Source organism: Ailuropoda melanoleuca, chromosome 7 (genome assembly GCF_002007445.2).
Source record: "Ailuropoda melanoleuca isolate Jingjing chromosome 7, ASM200744v2, whole genome shotgun sequence".
Lineage (NCBI taxonomy): Eukaryota > Metazoa > Chordata > Mammalia > Carnivora > Ursidae > Ailuropoda > Ailuropoda melanoleuca.
In genome coordinates this window covers 96,459,498-96,485,567 of record NC_048224.1, presented here as the reverse complement: position 1 = coordinate 96,485,567, position 26,070 = coordinate 96,459,498, and the positions used below count along the sequence as shown (strand labels likewise).

The following is a 26,070-nucleotide window of genomic DNA, read 5'->3' as shown; positions in this document are numbered from 1 at the left end:
TTTCATTTTAGCTTAGTATTTGGGAGTTTTTGAGACTACTTATCTTCATTAAAATGAAGAACTAAGCTACCAAAACAAACTTTGGGAAAACCACTTTAAGTGCCAGCATTAGCTTTTGTTACTAGTAACTGTTGTTACCAGTAGTTTTCTTTGGCGGAATATTTACAATAACGTAATAAGGTAAAGGAACCTTTGCTTTATTGTTTGAATCGTTTTACAGTGATGTTTAGAAATTCTTTCTCCTAGAAAACATTTCCAGCATAATAGGACAATTAGCTGGACTATTATGCTTAGTTGTTGTTTTTTTTTTTTTAACTCTGTTTTATATGTTTAACTGGAAAGTAAAAGGTGACTTTGCCTTAGTCAATGTAAATGAATCTCAAAAATTGTAACAAGATGTGTGAGTCATTTGTTTGATTTTTAAATAGTCCCTGCTTAGAAATGACCTTAGCTTTCCAAAGTGAAAGAAATTTTTGTCAAGTATATTACATACACAGGGTTCCATTAATTCAGTAAACTGCATTCAGAAAGCAGTATATTCGAGAGTTAATTATTCCAAATGGAGCCAGTGATCAGAAGGGACACCCATTTGTAATGAAGGGAATCGCTGTAATGGTTATCCTGAAGAATGTTTGCGCAAGTGTGAGGATAGACGTAATTGATGAAGTGCAAGTTGCATATATCTCCCTCAGGCTTTAGAAGGAGCAGCTTGTGAAAAGCTGAGAAGGCATTGTGAGTATTCAAGTAGCCAAGTAAACAGGGCTAAGTATAGGAATGAGATTTTAAATTTTAAATCATTCAATGTCAAGTATTCCGTAAGTCAACAGAAGTGTGTGTGTTGGGGCGCCTGGGTAGCGCAGGCGTTAAGTGTCTGCCTTCGGCTCAGGGCGTGATCCCGGCGTTATGGGATCGAGCCCCACATCAGGCTCCTCCGCTATGAGCCTGCTTCTTCCTCTCCCACTCCCCCTGCTTGTGTTCCCTCTCTCACTGGCTGTCTCTATCTCTGTCGAATAAATAAATAAAATCTTCAATAAAAAAAAAAAGAAGTGTGTGTGTTATAGGTTATGTTCCTTTTGGGCATGTGTATGCATACATGTTGAGAAGAGTTCTTGCAGTCCTCGCCGACGTCGTAAAATTTGGAATATAATATTTGTTGCTAATATAGATATTTTTTTTTTCCTCCTGGAATTGCAGGGGAATTTATATCCAAAGTGAATCTCTCTATTATTTGAAAAGGCTAATGTACTATGGCCCATATTTCGGAAAACAGCCTGTCCGCTGGCCAGTTAGCACCCGCACATCTCCCATTCACCACTTACGGAGCAAGATAGCCTTGTAGGCAGGTGCTCTTGCTGCCTCAACGCGCTCGCTTTCCAGAACTTGCGGTGCGTTGGTTGAAGGTCATTCTTTCTGTGGAGGCCCAGACTGGAAGCGGGGCACAAATACTTTCTGCTCTTAGGTTTCCAAACCCTATTCAGTCTTCTTTTACCTCAGACCCTTGTCCCACAGCCTATTCCTACCTGTGGGAGGAGGAAGGGAGCACACCATGTATGCTTGGGTCAAAATTCTGGTCCTGTCACCTCTGGATTTCTGCAAGTTTTCTTTTGGTCCAAGAAGTTCTCTTGGTCTTCCTTGTGCCTGAGACTCTGTCCTTACCTTTTCTTCTGCATCTTTCCTTTGCAGTGCGGACAGTGGGATCCTGTCCTGTTTTAAGTAAAAGAAAACATTGTGAACTTATTTAAACAGATTCTCTCTGTAAGTACCCAGCTCTTGAATTGAGCCACATAGCTTTCAAGACCACTGTCTCAGTGTAGATATTAACAGAAACCTACTTTTACACTTGGTGTTGAGGAATGACCTCTTACTCTAAGCGTTATCTTTCCCCCAGAGGAAATAAATGCCATTGATCCTGAAATGGCAAGGCTATGAGAAAAATCTCTGGATAGAACAAAAAAATTAATCTTCAGTTATCATCTCCAATTATTATCTGGCTCTACTTTCTCTGCAGGGTGGAATGAATCTTAGTCATTCTGCCTTTAATTCCATTCAGCTCACATGTCCTAACATTTGCAGTTTCTGCTGATGGACCAGAGGCTCTGAATGCCCAGGATGATCAAATTTCCAGAGTAGAAAAAGCCCCAAAACGGGAGTCTAGAGTCCTGATGTCCATTTGCCACATTTTTTCTATTCTCTGCTTCAGTTTTCTTACTGTAAAATAAGACCTTTATTAGGTGATATTTTACTATTCCTTTTTAGGGGGGAGAAAGGATTTGAAACTTTGAGAAATTCAAGTAATCATTTGTAATATGGATTCCATGTTTCTTGGGTAAACAAAAAAGTAAAATAATAGGAATAGTGATATGATTTATTAAAACATTTTAAAGTTTCAGAATTTTGACATGCACCAGAGTCCCCAATTAAGGGGTGTTCCTAGATGTCAAAAATGTTCTTAGTATTTCATTCTGTGTTCTGCATTGGCTTGTTGGTATATGTCTTTTGAAAATTAATTTTTACTGTCTGACATTTTCATGAAGCATTTAAACCAGAGATAGTTTTTAATTAGTAAGATTGGGTGGTTTACAGTAAGGGATATTTCGTTTCCTGTAAAGATTGTTCTCTACTAAGATGTTAATGCTTCTCTGCTCAAGTGTCAGGTGGCCTAACATAATGTGAAGTAATTGAGTTTAAAGTGAGATTTTCTAATAAGATTTAAGCTACTGCTATCCCATTAATGAAAAGTTTCTCACCCTTTTCCTTTCACAGAATGGTTCTGTTAAGTACTTTCTTCTTTTTCATAGCATATTTGGTTAGTGTGCTCAGTATACAATGTTTTCGTGAGGCAGTCTGGAAGATACTGGAAAATGATGGTTTTATAAGAAGCCTGTTACTTTAAATATGGACATTAGGAAGGAGGTGAAATGTTGCTTATCTTAAATTCTTAGGAGTTTTTATGGGACTTTTGGGGATTATAAAACATCAGGGCATTTCTGAATCTTTTCTTGGTTCAGCCCTCGTTTTTCCTTGGGAAGATATCTGTGTGGGGATCTACAACAAAGGAGGATAAGGCACCATTTGGTTGCTTAGTATCTGGTTGTCTGTAGATACTAAAGGCCTAAGGCTGGCTTCTTCTTTAGAACCCGGTACTGTAGTTTCTCCCTGTGCCCACTGCTTATGTGGGGCAAAGACCAAGGAGATGAGAGGGTTGGTTTCAGTGCTAGAAAATGTCAGGCTCCCCTGCCTGTGCCTGCTCTTGAGAAGGGAAGGAAATAAAAAATGAGAGGGCCACACTCCATGCTGAACCTTTTAAACTGGAGGAGTAAGAAGAAGGGGGAGTGAGGAGCTAAGATCTGCCATCCATGTCAAAGACTACCCTTGCTTCCTCGCTTGTCCTCCCTAATGACAATAGTTGACCTGGGTTGCCATTGTCTTAGAAATCTGAGAGCCGGGCTGTGACATTGGAGAAACTGAAAATGTGATTAGGTTCTTGAAACCGTGGATTGCCCAAGAAGCAAACTCCTTGTACAATTTGGAGAGGTGGTCCAGAGTGAGGTAGGAGAGGAAGGATTCTTCTGGAGCTGCATTTTCTATGCCATCACATGAGCAGTCAAACCAGTGTCTGTGTTTGAGGTGCACTGTGCCATGAAGAAGCACCATCTCTGTCTTTGAGCAGCTCTTGGGAAAGACCATACGCTTTTAAATGATCCCAGTTTGATCTGGTTTGAGAATTTGAGGGTCACTTAAGATTTATTGTCTTCACATTAAAAGAAACACCTAATCCCTACATACATTTTTAAATCAAAAAGAGGTCAAACTCACATTATTAAAAAAGAAAGTGATTTGAAATCCAGCCTTTTTTTTGGGGTATTTTTTATGGTTAATTAACATAAAATTTTATGACTTAAAGCACGTTTAAGTCTGCAGTTCTATGGCATTATGTACATTCATATTGTTACATAACCATTGCCACCGTCCATCTCCAGAACTTTTTCATCTTCCCCTGCTGATACCTTGTACCCATTAAACACCAGCTCCCCATTCCCTTCTCGTTCATAAAAAGATCGTTTTTTAAAAACATTTCCCTTATCATAGTCTATACAAACCCTGCTAGTCCTCCCTTAACCAGTTCCCTGTAGTTGGAAGGTACATGAGGGACATTTGGGTTGCTTATAGGAAAGGTGGTACACTGGAAAAGAGGTCTGAACATGAGCCAAGAGTTTTGGATAGACTGTGTAGTATCTACACAATACGAGATCTAGCTTGAAGGGATGATAATGAGGATACATAGTATCAAAAGACCAGATTAAAAAAAAAATCATTGTAAGTTCAAGTGGGTATGGGATAGAAAAGAACACAGGCTAGTCGATTCTAGAAAACAGACCAGTCACATAATGGAACTCTAACTAGGTAGACCAATTGGAGACCAAAATGATCTGGACTACTAGTTGTGAGCACCCTTGATCGCAGAGGAATAAAGATTTAATAACTGAGACATTGGGGAAATGACTTGAATTTTCAACTGAGCTGTCAGAGATAGGAACATGAAATCAGAGGGACAGGGTAACTACTTATGAGAAGGGCTGTATAATAAATGTTGAATTGAACAAATACCTAGGTATTGTTGGTATTTCCTCCTCTTTTACATGTGTACACACACAAATACAAGAAAGTATTTTTTGATCAGAGATGATGTGTATACTCCTTCCCTAGGGCAATGTTAAGCATAGTTGGAGACAAGTCCATGGTTCTTATGGTAGGGATGGGTAACAACTTTATTTTTCTAATGCTAAAACAGATGGTAATGTGAAATATGCATTGGTGCTCTATGTTCTGATGAGTTTTTTGCAAAAATACAAGATCCTAAAGAATATAGGCATGCTGTCATTGAGTCTAATTGAGATCATTGTAAAATTCTGCTTTTTAAACCTGAAATTCTTTCTCATTATTTTGGAATAATGGTCATTTTTATGTCTGATCACATTTCTTCTATTCGAGGTTTAGATAATCACTCTGGCCGTTTGACAAAATTCTTTGTTTTCCCCATCCTCTGATACAGCAGAGATGGTCTGCTCACAGTTTAGTACGACATTGGTTCTTATCTGTTAGTTAAGACAATTTATTGTTACTTTTTCTATTCCCAAGTTGCTTAGCACTGTGTGTACAAATACTAATAAGTTGGCTTATTAAGTTTTTCCATTCTACAGCATGCTAGATATCCTGAATTACCTGTGTTCTCATTTGGATTTAATCCCCCTTTTAAATTAGGAATGTGCACTGAGTTTTCATTCTGTTTATAATAGGTTTTTCCCCCCGTTAGTACATTCTCTTGTGTATGCATTAACATGCCATGCATTAACTTTTTGAGTCTTTGCTCTGTAATTTCTATTAGCAGGGATATATTTTTACTTTCTAATATCAGCTGAGGATATATGGGAATAGGCTGGACTGGCAAAAACAATAGTTAGTAGAAAAGTTATGTATTATGAGTACATGTATTATTCCATGACTGGGAAACAGCAACATTCAAGAATAATTCCTACGGGATAGTTACTTACAGTGGGGAGATTTTGAGGATATGTAATAAAGAAAAGAGATGTTTTTATGAATTGTGATGAGCCAAGAACGATCATGCGATAATAGGCCTTAGTATTTTTTGGACTGAATTTTTAACTCTTTCCTAATTTCTTTTACTTTCTTTCCTAATACCTTTGGTCCATCTAATCAAAGCTCATCTCAATTTGTAACTTAATGTAATTATAACATTTAACACCAGTATATACATGATAAGTAGACCTAACTGACTCGGTTATTTTTCTCCCCACTGCATGGCTTGTTAAGTTAAACATTTTGTTGACTATGTGAATTTGAACGATATGGATATTTTCTTTGGTTTGAGTTCCTATATTCCTGTTATCTCAATCTTGGTTAAGAAGGGGTGTTTCTGTACAAGGGGACCTCAAGTGTATGGTTCTTTTAGATTGTGGTGCAGATACCTTTGAGATGAACAGAACTACTAATTTCTGTGATTGCAAATGTCCTTAGAAATGGAGCAGTTTTTATAACATTCCTTGATTTGTTTATTATTGTTTATGGGAATAAAGGGGGGGAACATACTTTTAGGTCAACTATGTAGAGATCAACATAGTTTTGAAGTGTATTTTTCAAGGGTCTTTTTTTTTTTTAATAGATTATATTCACCATACCTTAGTGATCCTCTTCTACATGTAGCAATGGTTAAAAAAAAAGATGCAACTCTAATTAAAGATTTGTGAAACAATGAAATCCTTCTCCCTGTCCATGGAAGGCTTGAGTTGTAGAGAAAAGTCCTTGGAGACTATTATTTGTTTTGTGACATTGGTTACTGAAATAGAATGTCAAATAAAGAGAAATATGCATTTGTTTGCTACACTTTTGATGATTGCTCTAGCTGAAATAATCTATTCCACAAAATTTTAGTTAGCATGTTAGCCACTCTTATTATATCATTCTTAGTCTGAAATTGCCAGGCAGACATCTCTTTGCTAGTAAAATACTCTGATTAGTTATGGCAGTCATATATTAATATTTGACTAGAAAGATAGCTTATCTGTTTCTTCTCTGTTTATTTTCTGTGTAGTTAGGTACATAGTCATTTATTTATGTGCCTAGAAATACTAAAACTGGGTTTGACAGATCAGATATGACTAAAGCTATTTATACAATTACGGTTTTCAATACCAAAGCATTTACTTTGACATTTTGCCAAGGGGGTATTGCCAACTTAAAAAATAGTTCATTCCAAGTTTTCACTTTCTTCTATGTATTCCGTATCTTCTGCCTTCAAGCTGCCTAAATCTTCTTTGAAAAATATTCTCCTATCACAGCCACCAGTAGTGGTAACTCTCAGAAATCTATTTTCCTTTCTTAGCCATTAGATTATTCTCAAATTCCAACCCTTGAGATTTCCAGGTATATTCCTTTCACAGTGTATTGCTGGATAACTGAACCACATTCAGTTAACCACCATTTGAAGAGAGGTAGTGATGGGTGAAATTAAGAATCTCCTTTGGAACTATACATTTTTCCATAGTGTTAAATCCTATTCATTGTACTCAAGAAACCAAGCATCTCTCTTTCTTCCCTTGGGTCCATTCACGTTCCTACTTTCTCTCCCTGTGAACATGTACCCAGAGGGAAAATTGTATCAAGTGTCAATGCAAAGCTTGAGGAGTTACCTTTCTCTTACATGTTGGGTTGCAGACCACTTTCCTCATGTGGACTCCCTGCCGCAGAGACTGCTCTTGTCCTGTGGTGTGGCGATCAGTGTCCTTGTCCTGGGGGTCAGTCACTGCCTCGCCGTTTGTGTGGCTGTGGGCAAGTAAATAAAAAACTCTGTGCTTAGTCTTCCTCGTCAGTAGAATGAGGGGCTTATGCTTCATGGATGGTTCTTCGAGAATCCGAACCCTATAAAATCTTGATACTCTTTGTTAGCCTCTTAGAACCTCAACAGTTAGAAAACAAGAAGAAAAACAGGTGCAGTTAATGCAAAGAATCTCTAGTTTATGGATGTCTCCCTGCCCCTGCCTTTTGCCTTATATGAAGATTGTGCTAGGCCTCAGTTGTCATTTCCTAAGTCCATGATATATGCTTGCTTTATTTCTATAGTTGAGTTGATTTTATTGGCTTCTCTCAGTGTCACAGAGAATGCTTATTTAATCTGGTACACTTCCTTTTATCCTCTCCAGGCTAGTGTAATCTAATGAACAAAGGTAATTATTGTGAATGTCTAACATGTAAAATTTAATAGCGGTTGTGCCAAATGAATACCAGAAAAAAATGGAAATGTGTAGTATTTTAAAAACATACTGACATGAGATACGCTTAACCACGAAGTGCCAATAAAAATAGAATAAACAATTGTTACAGCATTCATTGATTTAGAATATTCCATTATGGAAAGAGAAAACTGTGCTATTACCCTTTTGTGCTTCCACTAGCTACCTACACATGTAGAGCTGCGTATTCTAGAATTTTTTTGCAATGGCGACATAATGTATGATAGAATATGTGGACTCTTACTCCTGAAAAAAGTCACATTTTTTAATCAATCTGATTAGAACATAATGGAAAATGAACTGGAATGAACTGTATAACCATGTATCATGGAATTATGATTTTTAATGGAAAATTTAGTATGAAAGCAAAGATTTTGAAAGGAGATTATATAATTTTGCTGCTATTTTTGAAACTTTGAAAACAGAAAAAGAATAAAGAGAAAATGTAATTAAAAAAGACTTTTTCAGTTCATGGCTCTTGGCAATATAGAAAGTTTTGTCATCTTTGACTTCATTCTGACATAAAACCCTCATAAAATGCAGCATATGCTGTGTTAGTGATCGGAACTGTTTTTGAACAATATTAATCTTCTGTTGGAAAAATGCCGTCTTACACATCTCTGGGAAATAAGATTAAACACAGACCTCTAATGGCAAAAAAACTAGATCACAAGTATAGATGGCACTAATAGTCTGACTTTATGATTCAGAGTTTCATCTTATACTTGAGAAAATCTAGTCTTTTAGTGAAAGTGTATTTTATAATAGCCTTAGAAGAAGAGCTGTACTGGCGGATGGGATGAGTCCAAAATGTCCTCTCTCGGCTCATGAGCTGTAGTTAGGCCCTCTGATTCTTGTCTCTTATTTCCCTGTCACTGTGGAGGCTGAGGGAAGGTTATAGGAAGGTAATTATTGTCCTATTTCCTTCTCACAACTCCTTTTAGAGGTCTGCTGTCCCCAGGTCCTAGACGAGGGATGTAAGCCACAGTGGGGTTCAGTGGTGGGTATGTGTGGGGTTGGGGATGTGGGACCTGGTTGGAGATGTCCAGCCCAGGGTGCCCACAGGACCCCGCACTCTGCCCTGGCTAGTATCTCACAGAAATGACATCACCACAGGTAAATGAATAGGATTTTGTGTATGAACTTCATTTCCATTAAACATCCTCATTTGTTCGTATTCCTCTTGAATGCGTGTTTATCGTCACTGCCAACATTTGGGTCCTGCTTTATCAGGACCTTTGCATAAACATTTTCACTGGTATTACACTGATTTGAGGCGGTCTGTTATCTGGCTTCTTTTTTTTTTTTTTTTTTTTTTTTTTTCATTCTCACTTTTAATTATTTTTCCATGTTGAAGATTTTATCCAAATCAGTCTGTTTGGCTAATAGAGTGATTATCTGATTTCTATTCTGTGTGTGTATTTTTTTTTTTTTTGTCCTGTTGGGGGTGTGTGTGTGTGATGTTTTGTTTTGTTTTGTTTTTATCCCGTTGTTGTCTCTCCCAGAAAACTTTACTCCTTCTTATCCCTTTGTCCATATTCTGCTAACTATTTCAGTTCCATCTTTTTCCAACCACCCTTTGACTATATGGTTAAAAAAAAAAAAAGGAGAAAACCGTAATTTCATTGCATTATGGGTATGCTGATACATTAAACTTAGTAAGACTCTAATTTGTCACTTTTATGAAAAGGCAGAATTAGTTAAAATCATTTCAGTGACTGATTTGGAGGTGGAAGTGGTCAAGATTACTTGGTTACCGCCCCCCCCTTTTTTTTAATGTGACACCTAACATATTTCAAAACTAGCGGAAACAGTATCGGAGAGAAAGTCTTGCGATCACTCTTTTACCAATCCATTGCCTGGAGTTACTTGCCCTAAGCATTCTTTGTCTCATCGTGATTATGAGACTAACAGTAGTATGACTGGTGATGAGAATTATGTGAGCGAGTGCAACAAAATGTGTTCGGTGGAATGCCTAGGAGATGGGCAGAGCATATTGCTTAAAATTAAAGGTTATTAGTTTCTTTGACTTTTTTCTTTAGATAAGCTAGAACATATTTCAGAATGTCAAAGGATATTGGTGTTGAGAAATGAACTGATTAAAAAAAGAATCTGGCCTTTTTTTTCCCTTGCAGATAAAGATAAGAAAAATGTACATTTTCTAAAAAGTAGATGATTGCCATTTGGTCAGGTTAAGGAAAGGAAGTCCACTAACATAATTTTTATTAGCCTTCATCTGAAACTTTAACTGATAGAGTAAGACAGGAGGTTTAAATACTAGGAATAAGGTGACAAACGTGTCATTTTTTGCTGGTTCCTGGAAAATCTATGACAGTGAGCGGACTAGCTGGTGGGACGGATATGTGTGTCTCCATTCTTGGTTACTCTTTTCCACCTCTGTACGTAACAGCTGCCTCTTGTACGTGACTGTGTGGATGTACCAGAGCTTCTCAAACAGAACATGTTTAAAATTGGACTGTTGCTGAATTAGATAATCACCATCCTCATCTGCTGGGTTGCCCCGGATGCCCTTTCTCCTTTGGTCTGCAGGTTCATACATATATACATACGCCCCACAGGTGTTTATTGAATACCTGCAGTGTATGTTCCAGTCTTACTCTTGGGTACTAAGGCTATAATGATGAACAGAGTTTCTACATTTAAGAGACTTGTTTTGTAAGAGGGGGAGAAAGATAAATGTCAGATTTATAGTATGTGAGGAGAAGGTGCTTTGGAGGAGGGAAAGGGGCAGAATGATGGTGTTAGGGAATGCCGAGTGGGGGTTGCTATGCCATATAAGGCAGTGAGGGAAAGCTCATCTGTTAGTGTTGATCAGGACTCTGGCTGTCCTGTGGTGAAGAGACTGCAGTTGGTCAAGCCAGGAAGTGGGAGATGGGTTAGAAAGCAGTTGTGACGCAGGTGAGAAAGGATGGTGGGCATGAGAAGAGGAAATGTAGGAGCTAAGGAGATGGGGAGGAGTGCTTAACTTGGGAACATGTTGGAGTTAAGAGTTGCCCGGATGGATGGATGGATTGGATATGATTTTGAGGGAAATAGTAGAAAACAGGATGACATAAAGCTCTTTGAGTTCAGCAGTTGCTACAAGAGCATTCCCATTTTTGTTTTGTTTTGTTTTTGTTTCTGAGATGAGGAAAACTGCTGGCAGAGCAGGTGTAGGGGGGTGTGTGTTTGGCTTTGGACATGTCAGTGGATGTGGACGTGCACATTGGACATCTAAGTAGAGATGTTGAGAGTAGGCCTTTGGGTATTCAATCTGAAATTCAGGACGCAGATGTGGGCTGCATTCTACTTTTGGAAATCCTCCCTTCTTTTCATCCCGGTGGCTGCTGCTGTAGATGAGGGCACAATGTATTCTCCTTCGGATTTCTTTAACTCCCTCTGTCCTGACCTTCTACCATTTTACCTTTGCCACTCTTTCACTTCACTTTGAAGAGCCTGAGTTTTTTCTAAAATGCAATTCTTTCGATGTCTGTCACATACTTAAACCTCGGTGGCTCCTCATTGCTTGGAGGATAAACTCCAGACTTCTTAACCTGGCTTAAAAGATCTTGCATGACGTGGTACCTGCTTAGTTCCTAGTGTCATTTACTTCCACAAAATATTCTCTGCTCTTATTATTCTCACTTCCTTCTGTGCCCTTCAAGTTCTTGCACCTTGAGACTTTCAAACACTATCCTTCCGTTGTCTGATACTTCCTCCTACCGCCCCAAAACCGTGTCTCATGCCTAACTCCTTTTCTCTCTCAAGTTTTTGATTAAGTAACATTTATTATGTGAAGATTGTCACTGATAAGTATGGCTTATGGGTTTCTTTATTCTCGTGTGGTTCTTATCAAAACATTGCAGACTTATATAGGTATTGTAGTTGACATTTGCTTCTCACTCACCACTGTTGGTCTTTAAATTCTGTGAGGCCAGGGTGTCTCTATTTTGTCTAACATTGTATCTGTATTGCCTAGCATGGTCCCTTTTAATTGGTGCTTAATATTCATTTGAATGAAAGAATAATAAGCTGATTATAAAACATGTATGCAAAATTCAACAAAGTTTCTATATTCCAGCAGTAACTAGTTACCAAGTACAGTGGGAAAGGTAGGATTAACCAATCTCTCCGCCTCCCATCCCCATACTTAAGAGTATAATTTAGATATACTTAGGACACCTAACACTAACAATGAATGTACAGGTTGCCTACAAAGAACACTGCGCTAAGTTGAATAATTACAAACACATGTCATGTTGATGACTGGGAATTTTGAAAATTGTCAACATATCAAATCTCATTGAATCTATTTGTAGATGCCTCATGAGTCAAATACAATTCAAATGAATTTTATTTCTGGAACTTTTGAATTACTCTAAAATTCATGTGGAAAAATAAATGAGTAAAGCGAAGAAAATTCAGAAAGGGAAGAAAAATAATTTGAACATTCAATTAAGATGTAGTACTTAGAACAGTGGAACAGAATTAGAAGCCCCAAAAAACAAGTATAGGATAAAAGTAGAATGTAAAATCAGTTGAGAAAGATAATTATTAATAAAATGATAGAAATAATTACTTAATAAATATGTTGAAAAATATAAAAGTTGACCCCTGTCTCACACTATGTACCAAAACATGTAATTATAATAGTCTTTTTTGATATGATGTAATTACAATGTGCCATCTTATATATATGAAGATGCTTTTGGAAGCTACTTTCCCCAATATTAGTGATTTATTTATACATATCTAAAATACTTTGCTCCATTATTTTTTTATTATCAGGATCCTAATTTTGTCAGGTGACTGGCTTTGACCAGAGGTGCTATCCGTGGACACAAGGGAGAGGAAAGAGGATAGGATCAGTATTGGTTCCAACTCTTAACCTTGACTGTCCTATATCTTTGCCGTAAGGACAGGTCATAGATTGATATTTAGCATGATACATTTATTCTCTTATTTTTTACTAAGGACAGGGAGGTTAGATGCATTTGTTGGTTCTAAAGCCCTCAGATAAAATAAGCTAAGTAACAAATTTTGTCGGTTTGCAAAGATCTGGAAAACAAATTACAGACCACCTACTCTTCCAGCTTAGTAGGAGCTGTATTTTTAAATAAGCGTGCCCTGTCAGACATAAAATAGCTGTGTGTGTGTGTGTTTGCTCAGCACTCTTAGAGCTAACTTCTTAACCTCCCCTATGTGTAAGTATATTCATTTTTGTAATTGTGTCCCATATACTGTTCAAATGAGCTAAGTGTATTCATTCTTGTAACCAATGGTATTGGCTTCCATAATGCACATCAGTTTTGTTTTTGCTGTTAGACCTCCCAAGTATCTATTCTCAGTTTTTCTAGCATCAGAACCACCAGTGCCTACCTGAAACAGTTTAGGTCTTGAGATATCTATAATTTTTATAACCATGTTATTTAAAAGAATTCTATCTTTTTTAGATTCTTTGATAAGATCTCACAACCTGTCCTTTTGCTGCTGAATGCCTTACTGACATGGATCTATCCTTGGTTTTACAGAGAGAAGAGAAGAGGAAGATTTTGAAGAGAAGAAAGCTATTAAGAAAAAAATTAAAGAGCTTAAATTTTTAGATTCTAAAATTGCCCAGAACCTTTGTACGTATGAAACTTCAATACTATTACATTAGCAAAACACTGGAGGTGGTTCCTGTAAATTACTTCCTTTTCTTTATGACTTGTTTTTCATTTTGTTATTTTAATATTTTATTATTTGCATAATAACTTCAAAGATAATTCTTTTCCTTTAGGCAATTTATGGGTTAAATTCTTCAAAAAATTAATGCATATTAGAAAATGAAAGCTAAGGAGACTATTTAGAATGAAAATATATCTTTTATGACTGGGGGAGAAAAGCTACCCTTTGTCTAAGAATATAAATAATGAGTTAAGAAATTTAGGTGATGACATCATATTTTATTTTATTTTATTTTATTTTATTTTTTTTTTTTTTAAAGATTTTATTTATTTATTCGACAGAGATAGAGACAGCCAGCGAGAGAGGGAACATAAGCAGGGGGAGTGGGAGAGGAAGAAGCAGGCTCATAGCGGAGGAGCCTGATGTGGGGCTCGATCCCAGAATGCCGGGATCATGCCCTGAGCCGAAGGCAGACGCTTAACCGCTGAGCCACCCAGGCGCCCCGACATCATATTTTAAAAAGTGGTAGCGGATATTTTCTTTTATACCTCTGAATCTCTATTATTTTTGATACTTGATCACACACAAAAGAGGTTGGAATATTAATGGAAATTAGGATGATGAGTAAAATGAATTCCATTATCCCATCTGAGCAGTTCAAAACCTTTCCTCAATAGTAATGACTGGAAATATTTTAGATTTAATTACTGTTACAGGAGCTAAATACTTAGTATTGAATTGTCTCCCTGACTGAATTACTATGGGAGAAGAGGGCAAAGAATTTTGCTTCTAACTCATTTCTAACTGTAACTTAAATGCATCAAAGATAGTTTGCTTGGAACTGAGATAATACCATATGTATATATTACTTTCTGATGTTGTGAGAGGAATACAATGTGGAAAATCTAGAGGCACGGAAAGTTAACATGGCTTTTAGTCTGCCTTTTAATTATTACATGCCTCAAGAGAGCTAATATTAAATAATGGAAACAAAAATTCTTTGGTGAGAGGCTTAAAGATCCATGCTATCGATTAAAGAAGGAATTATGTTGGAGGCAGTAAGTATAAAAGACAGAGTTGACATTCCTTCTGTGAAAGTTTTGAGACCTCCTTCCTTTCCTGCTTACTATGACAGAGGTCCACCCCTTTTCTGCATTGTGGGTGTGCTCAGATCCCCATGGATAGTGTGTAGACATTAATGTGATTGGCCAAGATACTAATCTCTGTTTCTGGGCACGTGTTGATTGCATATCCTTACATTCTTGAAGGTAGATGTTGCCATGTGGCTTGCTTGGGCCACTGACAGTGTAAGGGGAGATGAGGTAGCTTTTGTGTGGAAGCATTTATTGCTGGTGTGAGAAACTCCAGTGTTCTTTCCCCAGCACCCAGAATGGCTGTCAAAATGGTGATGTGAAGATTGTGTCAGGGCTCTTTCTGATATGTAATGGACATATAGTCTGAATTAGAAATGATTTGTGTGTGTAGGTGTATGTGTGTGTATGGTTAGACTATTGAGATTTTAGGGGCTGTTATATGATACTGGTATTTTAGGGAATTTTCCCCTTTAAAGGAACATTGACTTCAAAGCATTATTAACTTAGAAAATGTCAAAAGTTCTATTCCCAGTGATCTGAAAGAGAGTTTTTCTTGAAAAGTGTCCATGACTTGCTTTAGTGATTCCTAGGCTTAACTCCAAACAGCCTCGTTACGGGTCCTGAAGAAATACCATTTTATTTATTTATTTACCTAAAGATTTTATTTATTCATTAGAGAGAGAGAGAGGGAGAGAAAGAGAGCGTGCGCGCCTGTGCGCGTGAGCAGGGGGAGGGGCAGAGGAAGAGGGACAAGCAGAATCCTGTGGAGCAGCGATCCCTAGGACCCTCAGATCATGACCTGAGCCGAAGCCATATGCTTAACCAACTGAGCCACCCAGGCGCCCCAAGAAGTAGCATTTTTAATAGAATTCTTTTCAGATGGGTCAGCCATGATAAGTTAGCATAAATATCCATCTCAAAGTTGAATAATTGACTTTGGTATTATTTATATGTGATAGAACATGTGCTAAATGAGATTTTAAATTTAATAATGGCTAATAATTATTGATTACCTTTATAATCTAGTTCTGTATTTGGCCCTTTAATCTTTACTACAACCCTATCACATAATTAGTAGCACTGATGTTACAGGTGAGTATAGCAGTTCAGTGACTTGACTAGGGTTGCTTATTTTGAAAATGGTCAGTAGCTATAGGTTATACTATTCCTGTTAGAGATAACAAAATCATATTATACAGAGGATATTGGTTTTTTGTTGTTGTTGTTTTAGCTAGAGGATATATATCCATCCATTTAGTTGTTGTTTTAAAGTATAAGATCGAGAAGTCCAGAATTTAAACCATGTCATATTATGATGTAATTCATTTCTGGATTCTTCTTGCACTCTTTGATTGTAGCAAGTGTTATGATTTAAGCTTTAAGAAGCTTTAGCAACCTATAATCTTGACCGTAATTATAGTCTGATTCACAGCTGGTTTTTGTCTCTGAAATTCAGTCTTTTGAGATGCTGAATTCCGAAGAGAATCTCATGATAGTGACAAGACTCTATGTTGTCACTTGGAAATCTGAGATAGTTTTTCTTAGAAGTATTTGATAGAATTTTGAGGAAAGGCTCTAAAATCTACTCCTTTATTCACCTATTTATTCAAGGGTGTGTTAGGCTCTCCCTGTATTTGAGTTCATAAAGGGTTTGGCAAAGACCCTGGACTCAGCATAAAAGGTAGAATTCCAGCCACTCCAGGCTCCAGAGATGCCTTAGGAGTTTTACAAGGTTCATATGCTTTACCAGATTTTTGGAGTATTAGAGCTATAAAGGGAGGAACCCTGGAATGCATGAATTAATGTAAAGGTTTAAATATTTATAAGTTCCCTTGAAGAAAATGTGTGACTGGTTCCAAAATCTGCACACTTTACATTTCTTCACTGAACTCAAAGCTTCCCACTGGGATCTATATAATCACATTTTGAAGGATAAGATGCATGTTAGTAAAAATATTCACTTAATGGGTCTTTTGGAGGCTTTAAATGAGTATCTCATATTCTCAGTAACTTTTAATTTGTTTTTTAAAGGTCTAGGCTTGTCTTCTGAATTGTGTGTTATGCATTAGGCCATTTTCAACTCTTCTGTCGTTTTTTTTACCCTTAGAGCAAATGTTTTCCTAAAGCCTTATTCATAAGCTATAAAAACAACATAGTTCATTCTTTATAAATATAGGTATTTGATGTGCATGTTATTGTAACTATGTAATAATACCTTAAAGCGGTGGGTGAATTACAAATATGGAAGAAAGTAAAGGAATAAATTATGTCCATTCGCAAAGTAAACTTCTATTAACCTTTTATCTTTTTTAATGTATGTTACTGTATTTATTATGCTTGTGTTATTTATATTTATTCATATTGTTTATATACTTTAAAAGTGTGTGAGATCATAGAAGGTTTTTATCTGCAAATTTTTTTTATCTCCAAGACCATCTTGACTTTGGACACCAGTTGCAAGTTTGGGGGTCCCCAAGACCACTCTTTTTTTTTTTTTTTTTTTAAAGATTTTATTCATTTATTCAACAGAGATAGAGACAGCCAGCGAGAGAGGGAACACAAGCAGGGGGAGTGGGAGAGGAAGAAGCAGGCTCATAGCAGAAGAGCCTGATGTGGGGCTCGATCCCATAACGCCGGGATCACGCCCTGAGCCGAAGGCAGACGCTTAACCGCTGTGCCACCCAGGCGCTCCCCCAAGACCACTCTTAAGTATGATAATTTGTTAGAAGCACTCACAGAACTCACTGGAAGCTATTTGACTAATGCATAAACGATACAAATCAAAATCAGCCAAGGGAGAGGTACATGGGGCAGAGTCCAGGAGAGTTCTGAGGGTGAAGTTTTGATAACACATTCCTTGAATGCTATACTTTATTCATTCAACCTTTGGTTGACTCTTGGGTTGTTTCCCATTTTTGGTGGTACTAAGGCAGGTTGTGGCAAACCATGGCCCTCAGGCTAATCTTGCCTTTGCCTGTTCGTTGAAATACAATCTATTGGAACTTAGCCGGACATTTGATCATATATTGTCTGTGGCTGCTTCTGTGCTACACGAACAGAGTTGAATAGTTGTGATAGAGACTGTATGGCTTACAAAAGCTAAAATATTTATTATGTGACTCTTAATAGAAACAGGTGACTGCTGCTCTAAGTATATACTGCTCTGTATTTGTACCAATGTATTCTGCCACCGTCAATGCTTGAATGTTCCCCCTTTCCAGCCTTACCAATGCCGTGTGTTTGACAAGGATCTAGTGTGGTTTTTTAAAAAAATTATATTTGGGATTTGTTGGGCCTTCTTATTGTAATGATTTATGTCTCTCTATAATTCTGGAAAATTCTGATTTTTTCCTCTTCAAATAAGGTTTCCTTCAATGTGTTCTTTTTGTGATTGCCTTTTGTAACTCCAAGTAGACATTTTTAAGGTGCCTTTACTCCTATGTCCCTTAACCTAGAATTTTTCCATCTCTTTAAATTTGTGTTTTGGATCGCTTCATTGCCTATGTCTTTGATGTCCTCAGTTTTCTCTTTAATGTCTGATCCATAAATTGAGTTTTTAATGTCAATAGTTTAATTCACACACACACATATATTCACACATATATATAGATATATATATATACACACATATATAATATGTATACATATACATATATAAATAATTTTTTTTATTTCCAAGTGTTTTCCTCCCTCAAATCTTGTTTCTTCTTAATAATCTTTTTTTTTTTTCTGGCCATTATTTCGAACTTTAATTTTTTAAAATATTTTCCCAGAATTTGTGTTTTCCTTTCTTTCCAGCCAGCTTGGAAGTGGATTTAGGATTTATACACACACGTGCGCAAAGGCACAGGTGCACACACATATGTATGTGTTTTAGATATTTCAAGGGTTTATGTTTTATTCTTGAAGTATAGTTGGTGCACAATGTTATATTAGTTTCAGTTGTACAACATAGTGATTGGAGAGTCCTATACCTTATGCTATGCAAAGGATATTTCTTGGTTAAGATAAAAAATATCCTTTCCAGGATGGAGGAGATCAGTATTTCAAGGGTATTTCTCTACATTGCCATAATGGCTGAAGTACATAAAAGTATTTTTTTTCCCTCCTAATGACTGTATCATGCTTCAGAGTAATTTTATTCTTTGATCTTTGTATTTAATGTTATAATCTTTTCTGTATTTCCGTGTTGTATCCATAGACTAGGTTTCTTGAGTGAAATTTATTGCTTCTTGAAAGGAATTAATACTTTCAAAGATTCCGCTCAATCCTACTAAATTTGCAGTTCAGGTATATTTTAACGATTTGCTTTTTCAGTTTGCATACTCCTGAGGTTTAACATATTATTATGTATTTTTTTTTGTCTTTCTTTTCTTACTTTTTTAATTAAGGTTACACACATTTTGCTCATTTTCTTTCTTAGATCTCAGGCTATTCTAAATGAAGAAAAAAAAAACGCTTTCAATCTTGAGGCAGGTTTATATCCTCAGCTTCCTTGCTTTTTAATTGTTTTGTGCTTTGATGGTGTTTCTCTTTTATGGTGTCATATCAATCTTTTCACATATTTTCCATCAACTTTTTTTTTTTTTAAGATTTTATTTATTTATTCGACAGAGACAGAGACAGCCAGTGAAAGAGGGAACACAAGCAAGGAGAGTGGGGGAGGAAGAAGCAGGCTCATAGCAGAGGAGCCTGATGTGGGGCTTGATCCCATAACGCCGGGATCACGCCCTGAGCCGAAGGCAGACGCTTAACCGCTGTGCCACCCAGGCGCCCCTTTCCATCAACTTTTATGCTTAAGATGTTCTCTTACCATAAAGGAGCTAAACTGGCATCTTAAATTTCTTTTAGTATTTGTTTTTGTTAATATTTACATTTAATTCTACAATCATATACAACTTGTTTTGTACATGATACACAGATTGAGATTTTCTCTTCCCATCAATTATTTATTGATACTTTGAGATCATATAGTTCATATATTTTTGTGCTTTTTAGTGTCTACTATGGGGTTATCCTGTTATAATTCGTTAATCTCTTTTGTAATAATATTTATATCGTTTATTCCATCTTGTTGGGATATTAAGAATTATACCCATCTATAATTTCTAGCACTGTTATCCCATATTTATGACTATTTGAGTTCAGAAATGTGTCAATCAAGCTGGTGATGAGAACACAGATGGTGCCCTTGTTCATCTGTGGATGATCCATGGTGTCCTCAGGTGTATGAAATACAGCCATGTTTTCTCAATCTGGTAAAAAATGCTGTCTTTCTATGAAAATGCCTACAGCCGACATAAGTTCAGCTTATAAAGTGGGCTAGTGGTAGCAAATCCTAAGTATGTTCAAGAAGTGACATCTGTCGCTGAAGAAGAGACATTAATAGTAGAATAAGGGAGGAAACAGCAAAAGCATTAAATCTAATACTGTGAAAATATCCTTATTTACCTCAGTAGCTTTTGAGAAGATCATTGTCTTTTAATATTAGATATATGAGGTATTAGAAAAAAATGTAAATAATGTTGAAATTCTTAGTAATTTTATCCAATCTATATTGGATACAGTATCCAATCTAATCCATTTGGTTAGTTTTCCAAGAAAATTTGTTCTCTAGTTTTGGATATTCAAGCTTTCGTTACATACAGAGGATATTTTTCTGGCATATTGTCTATTATATTTTAAAACAGGGAAGTGCTATTATAACTTACAATAGTGTTAATGCACTACTTAACAGTTATCTTAAAATATTTTTTGCGAACTACTTAGTAGGGCTGGAAGATATTATACAAGCTAATAACACACATGTTTAGACAAATATTACATGTGCATCTTGGAGTTTCATGGTTCTTTTATTACAATGTGGTATTTTTATGGAATACTAAATATATGTCAGGCTTTTTTTTTAATCACATGAAAATTGGCACCATTCCGTGATAGGCTAATAACTAAGTATTAAAAAATCAACCTTGTAACCAGCATAATAATAAAGGACTGTTGCTTAAATAGTAGTTCTAAAGCTTGAGTAGAAAATGTGCTAATGAAAGTTTCCCCTGTAGTAATTACATTTAATGTTTAAAGTCTCTCATTTTATGAATTATTTTTGATTTTTTATATAGTACTACATCTCAAATTCTTTTCTTCCCTTACCCATCATGAACTTCTCTCTCCTCCTTTTAGCAATCTTCCTGAGCTCTTTTCGGGTGTCATATGAGGAAATCAAAACGATGATATTGGAAGTGGATGAAACACAGTTGGCAGAGTCTATGATTCAGGTAAACAGACTGGCAGAGAGCTTAAATTCCAATATTTCATTGCAGGCTTCTCATTAAATAGAAATCTGTAAGTGAAGCAAAATTCTTAAACCAAATCATTCAACTGGAAAATCATTGCTGCATAATTAGTTTTAGCATAACTTCTGCTTTGCCAGGAGATAAAACTCTGCATCTTCTCTTAACTGCAAACCAAATATAATGCTATCAAAATGATTACATTTCAATTATTTTAAATGACTGTTTCTGAAAGGCAAATTGTTTAATTTTATGTATATGTTTTTGTTTTGGTTACAGTTAAGATTAGTAATATGTTAGTTAAAATTTATTTATATAATCCTTTTAGAATATGTTTTTCTTAGACTTCTGCTTTATAAAGTCATATTATGATTGGTATAGAAGATGGGGGAGTGTTCTCTTTATTTAAAGTTACCTTTATTAACAACGCTTCCTTGAGTCATTTGTGTTCCTATGAGTACTAGAAATTGTGGGCATGGCATTCAGAATTCATTCAGGAGGCTGTGAGGTTTTTTAAATGGTTTTTACCCACAGTAGTATTTAAGGAATGCTAGTGCGGTGCCAGAGTTACCCGCTGATTCCACCGAAGGCGTCAATAATGCAGATCTTGATAGAATGTAAAATCGGCAAATCAACCACAAATTATGTAATGAGAGAATAATATCTTCTGTTTACTATCTTTCATTCTTATAATGGATATACTTAGAAAAATGATTTTTTTAACAATAAAAAGAAACCAGAGATTATTTGTTAGTGTCAACACATGTTTAAAATTATTTTGGACGTTTAATCCATCATCAGTAGATGGTGTCTTTAGGAGCTTTTGGTTTTGCGTCTCCTACCTTGCCTTCCCAGTGTGATTGTGACGTAATCCTGGTAGGAGTTTGTGCTGTGAGTTGCTGAGACTCCCAAACATGTGATCCAGTAACTCTTGAAGCCTTCACTCTCTAGCAATTTCTTTTTACTAGATTTTTGTCTTTGTTACTGTTGATTGTAAATGTACCTTGTTGGGCGTAGACTTCAAGTTCCTTAAAGAAAATTTTTCTACTTAATACACGCTTGTATTTTTCCTAATGCATTTGTTGAGTATTTAGAGAGCAGCTTTTAACTTGATTACATGAATGTGTTGGATGTTCAGGTGGCTCTTGGGTAGAGATGGGGGAAGAATTTGGATTTTTTAAATTCAAGTCCAAAGATCATCCAGTTCCGTAAAATTTTTTTAATATATTAGTTTTCTATTGCTGTTGCAAGAATTTACCACAACTTCGGTAGCTGAAAATAACACAAATGTATCTGCCTACAGTTCTATTGAACAGAAATCTGGCGTGTGTCTTACCATACTAGAGTCAAGGTGTTGGCAGGCTTGCATTCTTTTCTATAGGCTTTAGAACAAAATGCTTTTCTTTGCCTTTTCCTGGCTCCTCATGGCTTGCCCACATTCCTTGGCTTGGGACACTTTTCTTCAACTTTGAAGCAATGTTGCCTATCTCTCTTCTTTCTTTCACAATCACATCTCCCTCTTGCTCCATTGTTCTGTCTCCCTCTTCCACTTTTTTTTTTTTTTTTAAGATTTATTTATTTATTTATCTGACAGAGACAGCCAGCGAGAGAGGGAACACAAGCGGGGGGAGAGGGAGAGGAAGAAGCAGGCTCCCAGCGGAGCAGAGAGCCCGATGTGGAGCTCAATCCCAGGACCCTGGGATCACGGCTTGAGCCGAAGGCAGATGCTTAACGACTGAGCCACCCAGGTGCTCCTCCCTCTTCCACTTTTAAGAATCTTTGTGGTTACGTTCAGCAGTGCAGATAATCCAGGAAAATTTTCCTATTTTAAGGTCAGCTGATAACAACCTTGACTTCCCTTTGCCATGTAACCAAATATTTCTACAAGTTCTTGGGATTAGGTGTGGACATCTTGGGGGATGTAGTTTAGGTCGTCCTTCTGCCTACCACATCTACTAAATATAAAACAAGTTTGAGGAATTTAAAATTTAAAGACTTAGTCTGGACATTTATATATTGATCAAAAAATAAGAATTTCATACTCTTTGTAGTCTTAATTTTAAGAATATGTTCTTAATTGTAAAGTGAAGAACTGCCAATTTTGAACGGGGCACGGAGAAAACGTTTCTTAATATAATCACCATTTTGGTAAGCTCTGTTCACAGTCATAACTTTATTTTGGCATATCTTATTACTAATTCATATATAACCAGATGCCAGTAGTATTCTGTTTTTGATGTCAGCTCTCTACCTCACTCTTTACCCATTTGCCTTCATTTGTCTTCTATTCATGAATTCATTTAGCAAATATTTTATTGCACACACTATGTGCAGGGCATTATGTCAGGCTCAATTAGACATGGATTTTACCTTTTTGGAATTTATAGTTTGGCAAGGGGAACAACATTTATGTAAACATGAAATAAACATGACTGGATCAGGATTGATTGATTGATTTAAAGAAGTAGAGGTTGTGTGAGGGGAGTGCTGTGCCATGGGTGGGGGTGAGGGTCGTGCAGGGTGGGGCACAACATGGATGTGGAAAAGGCCGTAGGGCTGTGAGAGTAGTGTAGCAGGGGTCAGTTCTTCTGGCCCTAATAATTCCCTGTACCGTGAGGGAAGAGCTGGGGGCTGGGCAACTGAGAAGAGTGTGTAGTTTGATAGGACCTTAGGATTTGTGAAAGGATGGTAAATTTGATAAAGGGAGAGACAAAGGAAATTTGGGCCTGTATTCTTACAAATCATAATCGTTTTATTACTTTACAAAGCAAAACTAATGAAGTGAAAAATTAATAAATTCATGATAAAAGATTAATTATATGTTAACTACAGATATTTAAGGGGATTTGATGGTCAGCTAAAAGGATACTGAAGAAATTCAAGGCCTGATGAGTAAATAACTCAAATAATATAGCTGTCAGCTAGAATTGTTGAAAGAAACATAAATAACCCAGTCTTTGGGCCTCAGGCAATTTTAATAAGAGAAATTTCTGTTTCTATGGAAAAATCCTCTATTGCTTTTATTCAGTTGGTAGTAGTAATAGTAAATACTTTTTTAGGGATGGTCTTAAATTGCCACTTCTTTTGTTTGTTTTTGGCCAGTCAACCAAGTGTTTGTCCAAAGGTACACAGTGAGTCCAAAACTTGTTCTTTGATCTAACTACTTTGATATATAACATTCTCTAACATTATTTTTAACTAATGACACCTTTGGGGAGTTTTTCCCCATAAACATATACAGCATGATGTAGGCTTAATTATAACTTGTCCTTGACTTTGGGCTTGTACAGAGTATACTGATGCTATAATCTGGAGTTGTGAGCACCAACCACTCTTTTTCTTAATTTTAATACCAGGACACTAACTTTCTTATAACACTGTTACAGTCAATTATATTTGATACAGAGGATCTGAATAGACTTTGTCCCCAGGATTGTGTAATCATTAAAATTCTAACAGGGAAAGATAATTTGTGTGTTCATTTTGTCTTTCTCCATTGGGAGTGTTTCTGTTGTCTAAATGTGTGGCTTGAGAAAGGCCATGGATAAAAGACAAAGGAGCCAGAATGACTGAGAGCCTGTGGTTTCTGGACTGCAAATGATATAGGCAAAAGGCCATGGGCACTTAAATTCCTAAAGGATCTCTCTATAACTTTTTTCTCTGCAAAGTATATCATTCTTTCTCTTCAGTGCCTTTTCAAGTTTCTTTCCCATCAGAAAAGTTAGTTTGTCTTTGTTTTAAAGATACTTTAATTTTTATTATTAAAACTGCAGTCATGTTCATTAAATCTTGCAAGCACTTTCATTAAAATTCCCTGAATTTCATTTTTTTCTCTTGCCTTTTAGTAGCAATATGATCATTTCTTTTATCCCCTTGAATGAATTGTTAAAATGTTTGGCTTTGCCTGAAATTTCTGACATTTAATTCCCTAAAGCTGAAATGTAATTGATCACATTTACCCAGGTGAGAAAGCCATTCCTTTGGTGTAGGTTGAGTTTTTCTTTCTCAGTTATATAGTTAATCAAATAAACATTCAGTAACGTTTGATCTGAGAGAGAAGAGGGAAATTGACTGCTTTCAAGATGCCGAGAACGTAGTCTAAGGCTGAGGACAAGGCTGAGGTTACCTAGAAATGAAACTAAAGATTGACTTTTTCAGTGGTTTCTTTCCCATAGTTTATTAATAAATCTTTCTAGAATTCAGGAAGCACATTTAGTAAAGATATTTTCTTGTTTTAATTTTTAGAACCTAATAAAGCATCTTCCTGATCAAGAACAATTGAGTTCATTGTCTCAGTTCAAGAATGACTATAACAACTTATGTGAACCCGAGCAGTTTGCTGTTGTGGTAAGTACTGTCCGTCTTTCAGCGTTGGCTCTCCTGGGCGGGGATTTTTAGACTGTGCCACACAGGAAAGGAACTGTCCGGCCTTTTCACATCAGGATTGTTTCACAAATCTTTAATGTCCATCTTGCCCTTTTTTTTTTTTTTAACCTAAGGCTATTTATTGAAACTATAGCCTTAAAGGAAATCCGAGGAGTTTAAAAGTATAAACATGATTTTGTGTGTGTGTGTGCACGCACACGTGCTCTATTTCATGTCAAAATGTAAGATGAAAACTGCATTCCTGTGGCAGAAGAGTATATCTATGATTTATTCTGGAGCTATGTATTCCAACATATTGCAAGAGTAACTTCAGTTTCTAGTTCTAGTCGCTCACCTCCGCTCATCTCCTATTTTAGACTCTGGAATTAGAAATACAGTCTCTTTCTTGGCAAAGAAGGTGAAAAATGAATATCTTTTTAAAAAAAATCTTTGAGACAACTTGATAATCACCTTGTACCAGCCTCCTATTTTATAGAAGTTGGGGTCTGAAGAGGTGAAAATACTTGCCAATGTTATATATTAACTGAGTTACAACTTAAAATTAGGATTTTATCAAGCTTTCTTTCTTCTCTTCTTTTTTCCTATCATTAAATTATCATTTTGAAGTTGGTTACATTCAGTCATCATGACAATATTTCAATGTTTCATTTCTTTTTAATTTTTTAAAAAAGATTTATTTATTTGAGAGAGAGAGAAAGAGAAACAAGCAGAGGGAGAGGGAGAAAGAGACTTGCAACTGAGCACGGAGCTTGACATGGGGCTCGATCCCAGGACCTGGGACCATAACCTCAGCCACAGGCAGATGCTTAACTGACTGAGCCA

At 36.4% G+C, this 26,070-nt stretch overlaps 1 protein-coding gene across 2 annotated transcripts in view; it reads left to right on the top strand.

The window, feature by feature from the left end:
• The window catches only part of DIAPH3 (diaphanous related formin 3), a 484,281-nt gene that overhangs the window by 208,551 nt on the left and 249,660 nt on the right, over nt 1-26,070 (top strand). For both annotated transcript variants that reach the window (XM_019796633.2, XM_019796631.2), the window contains 3 exons: nt 13,343-13,438; nt 20,753-20,847; nt 25,108-25,209. In XM_019796633.2, coding sequence (XP_019652192.2) covers nt 13,343-13,438; nt 20,753-20,847; nt 25,108-25,209 — 293 coding nt within the window. The remainder of the gene's footprint in view (nt 1-13,342; nt 13,439-20,752; nt 20,848-25,107; nt 25,210-26,070) is intronic.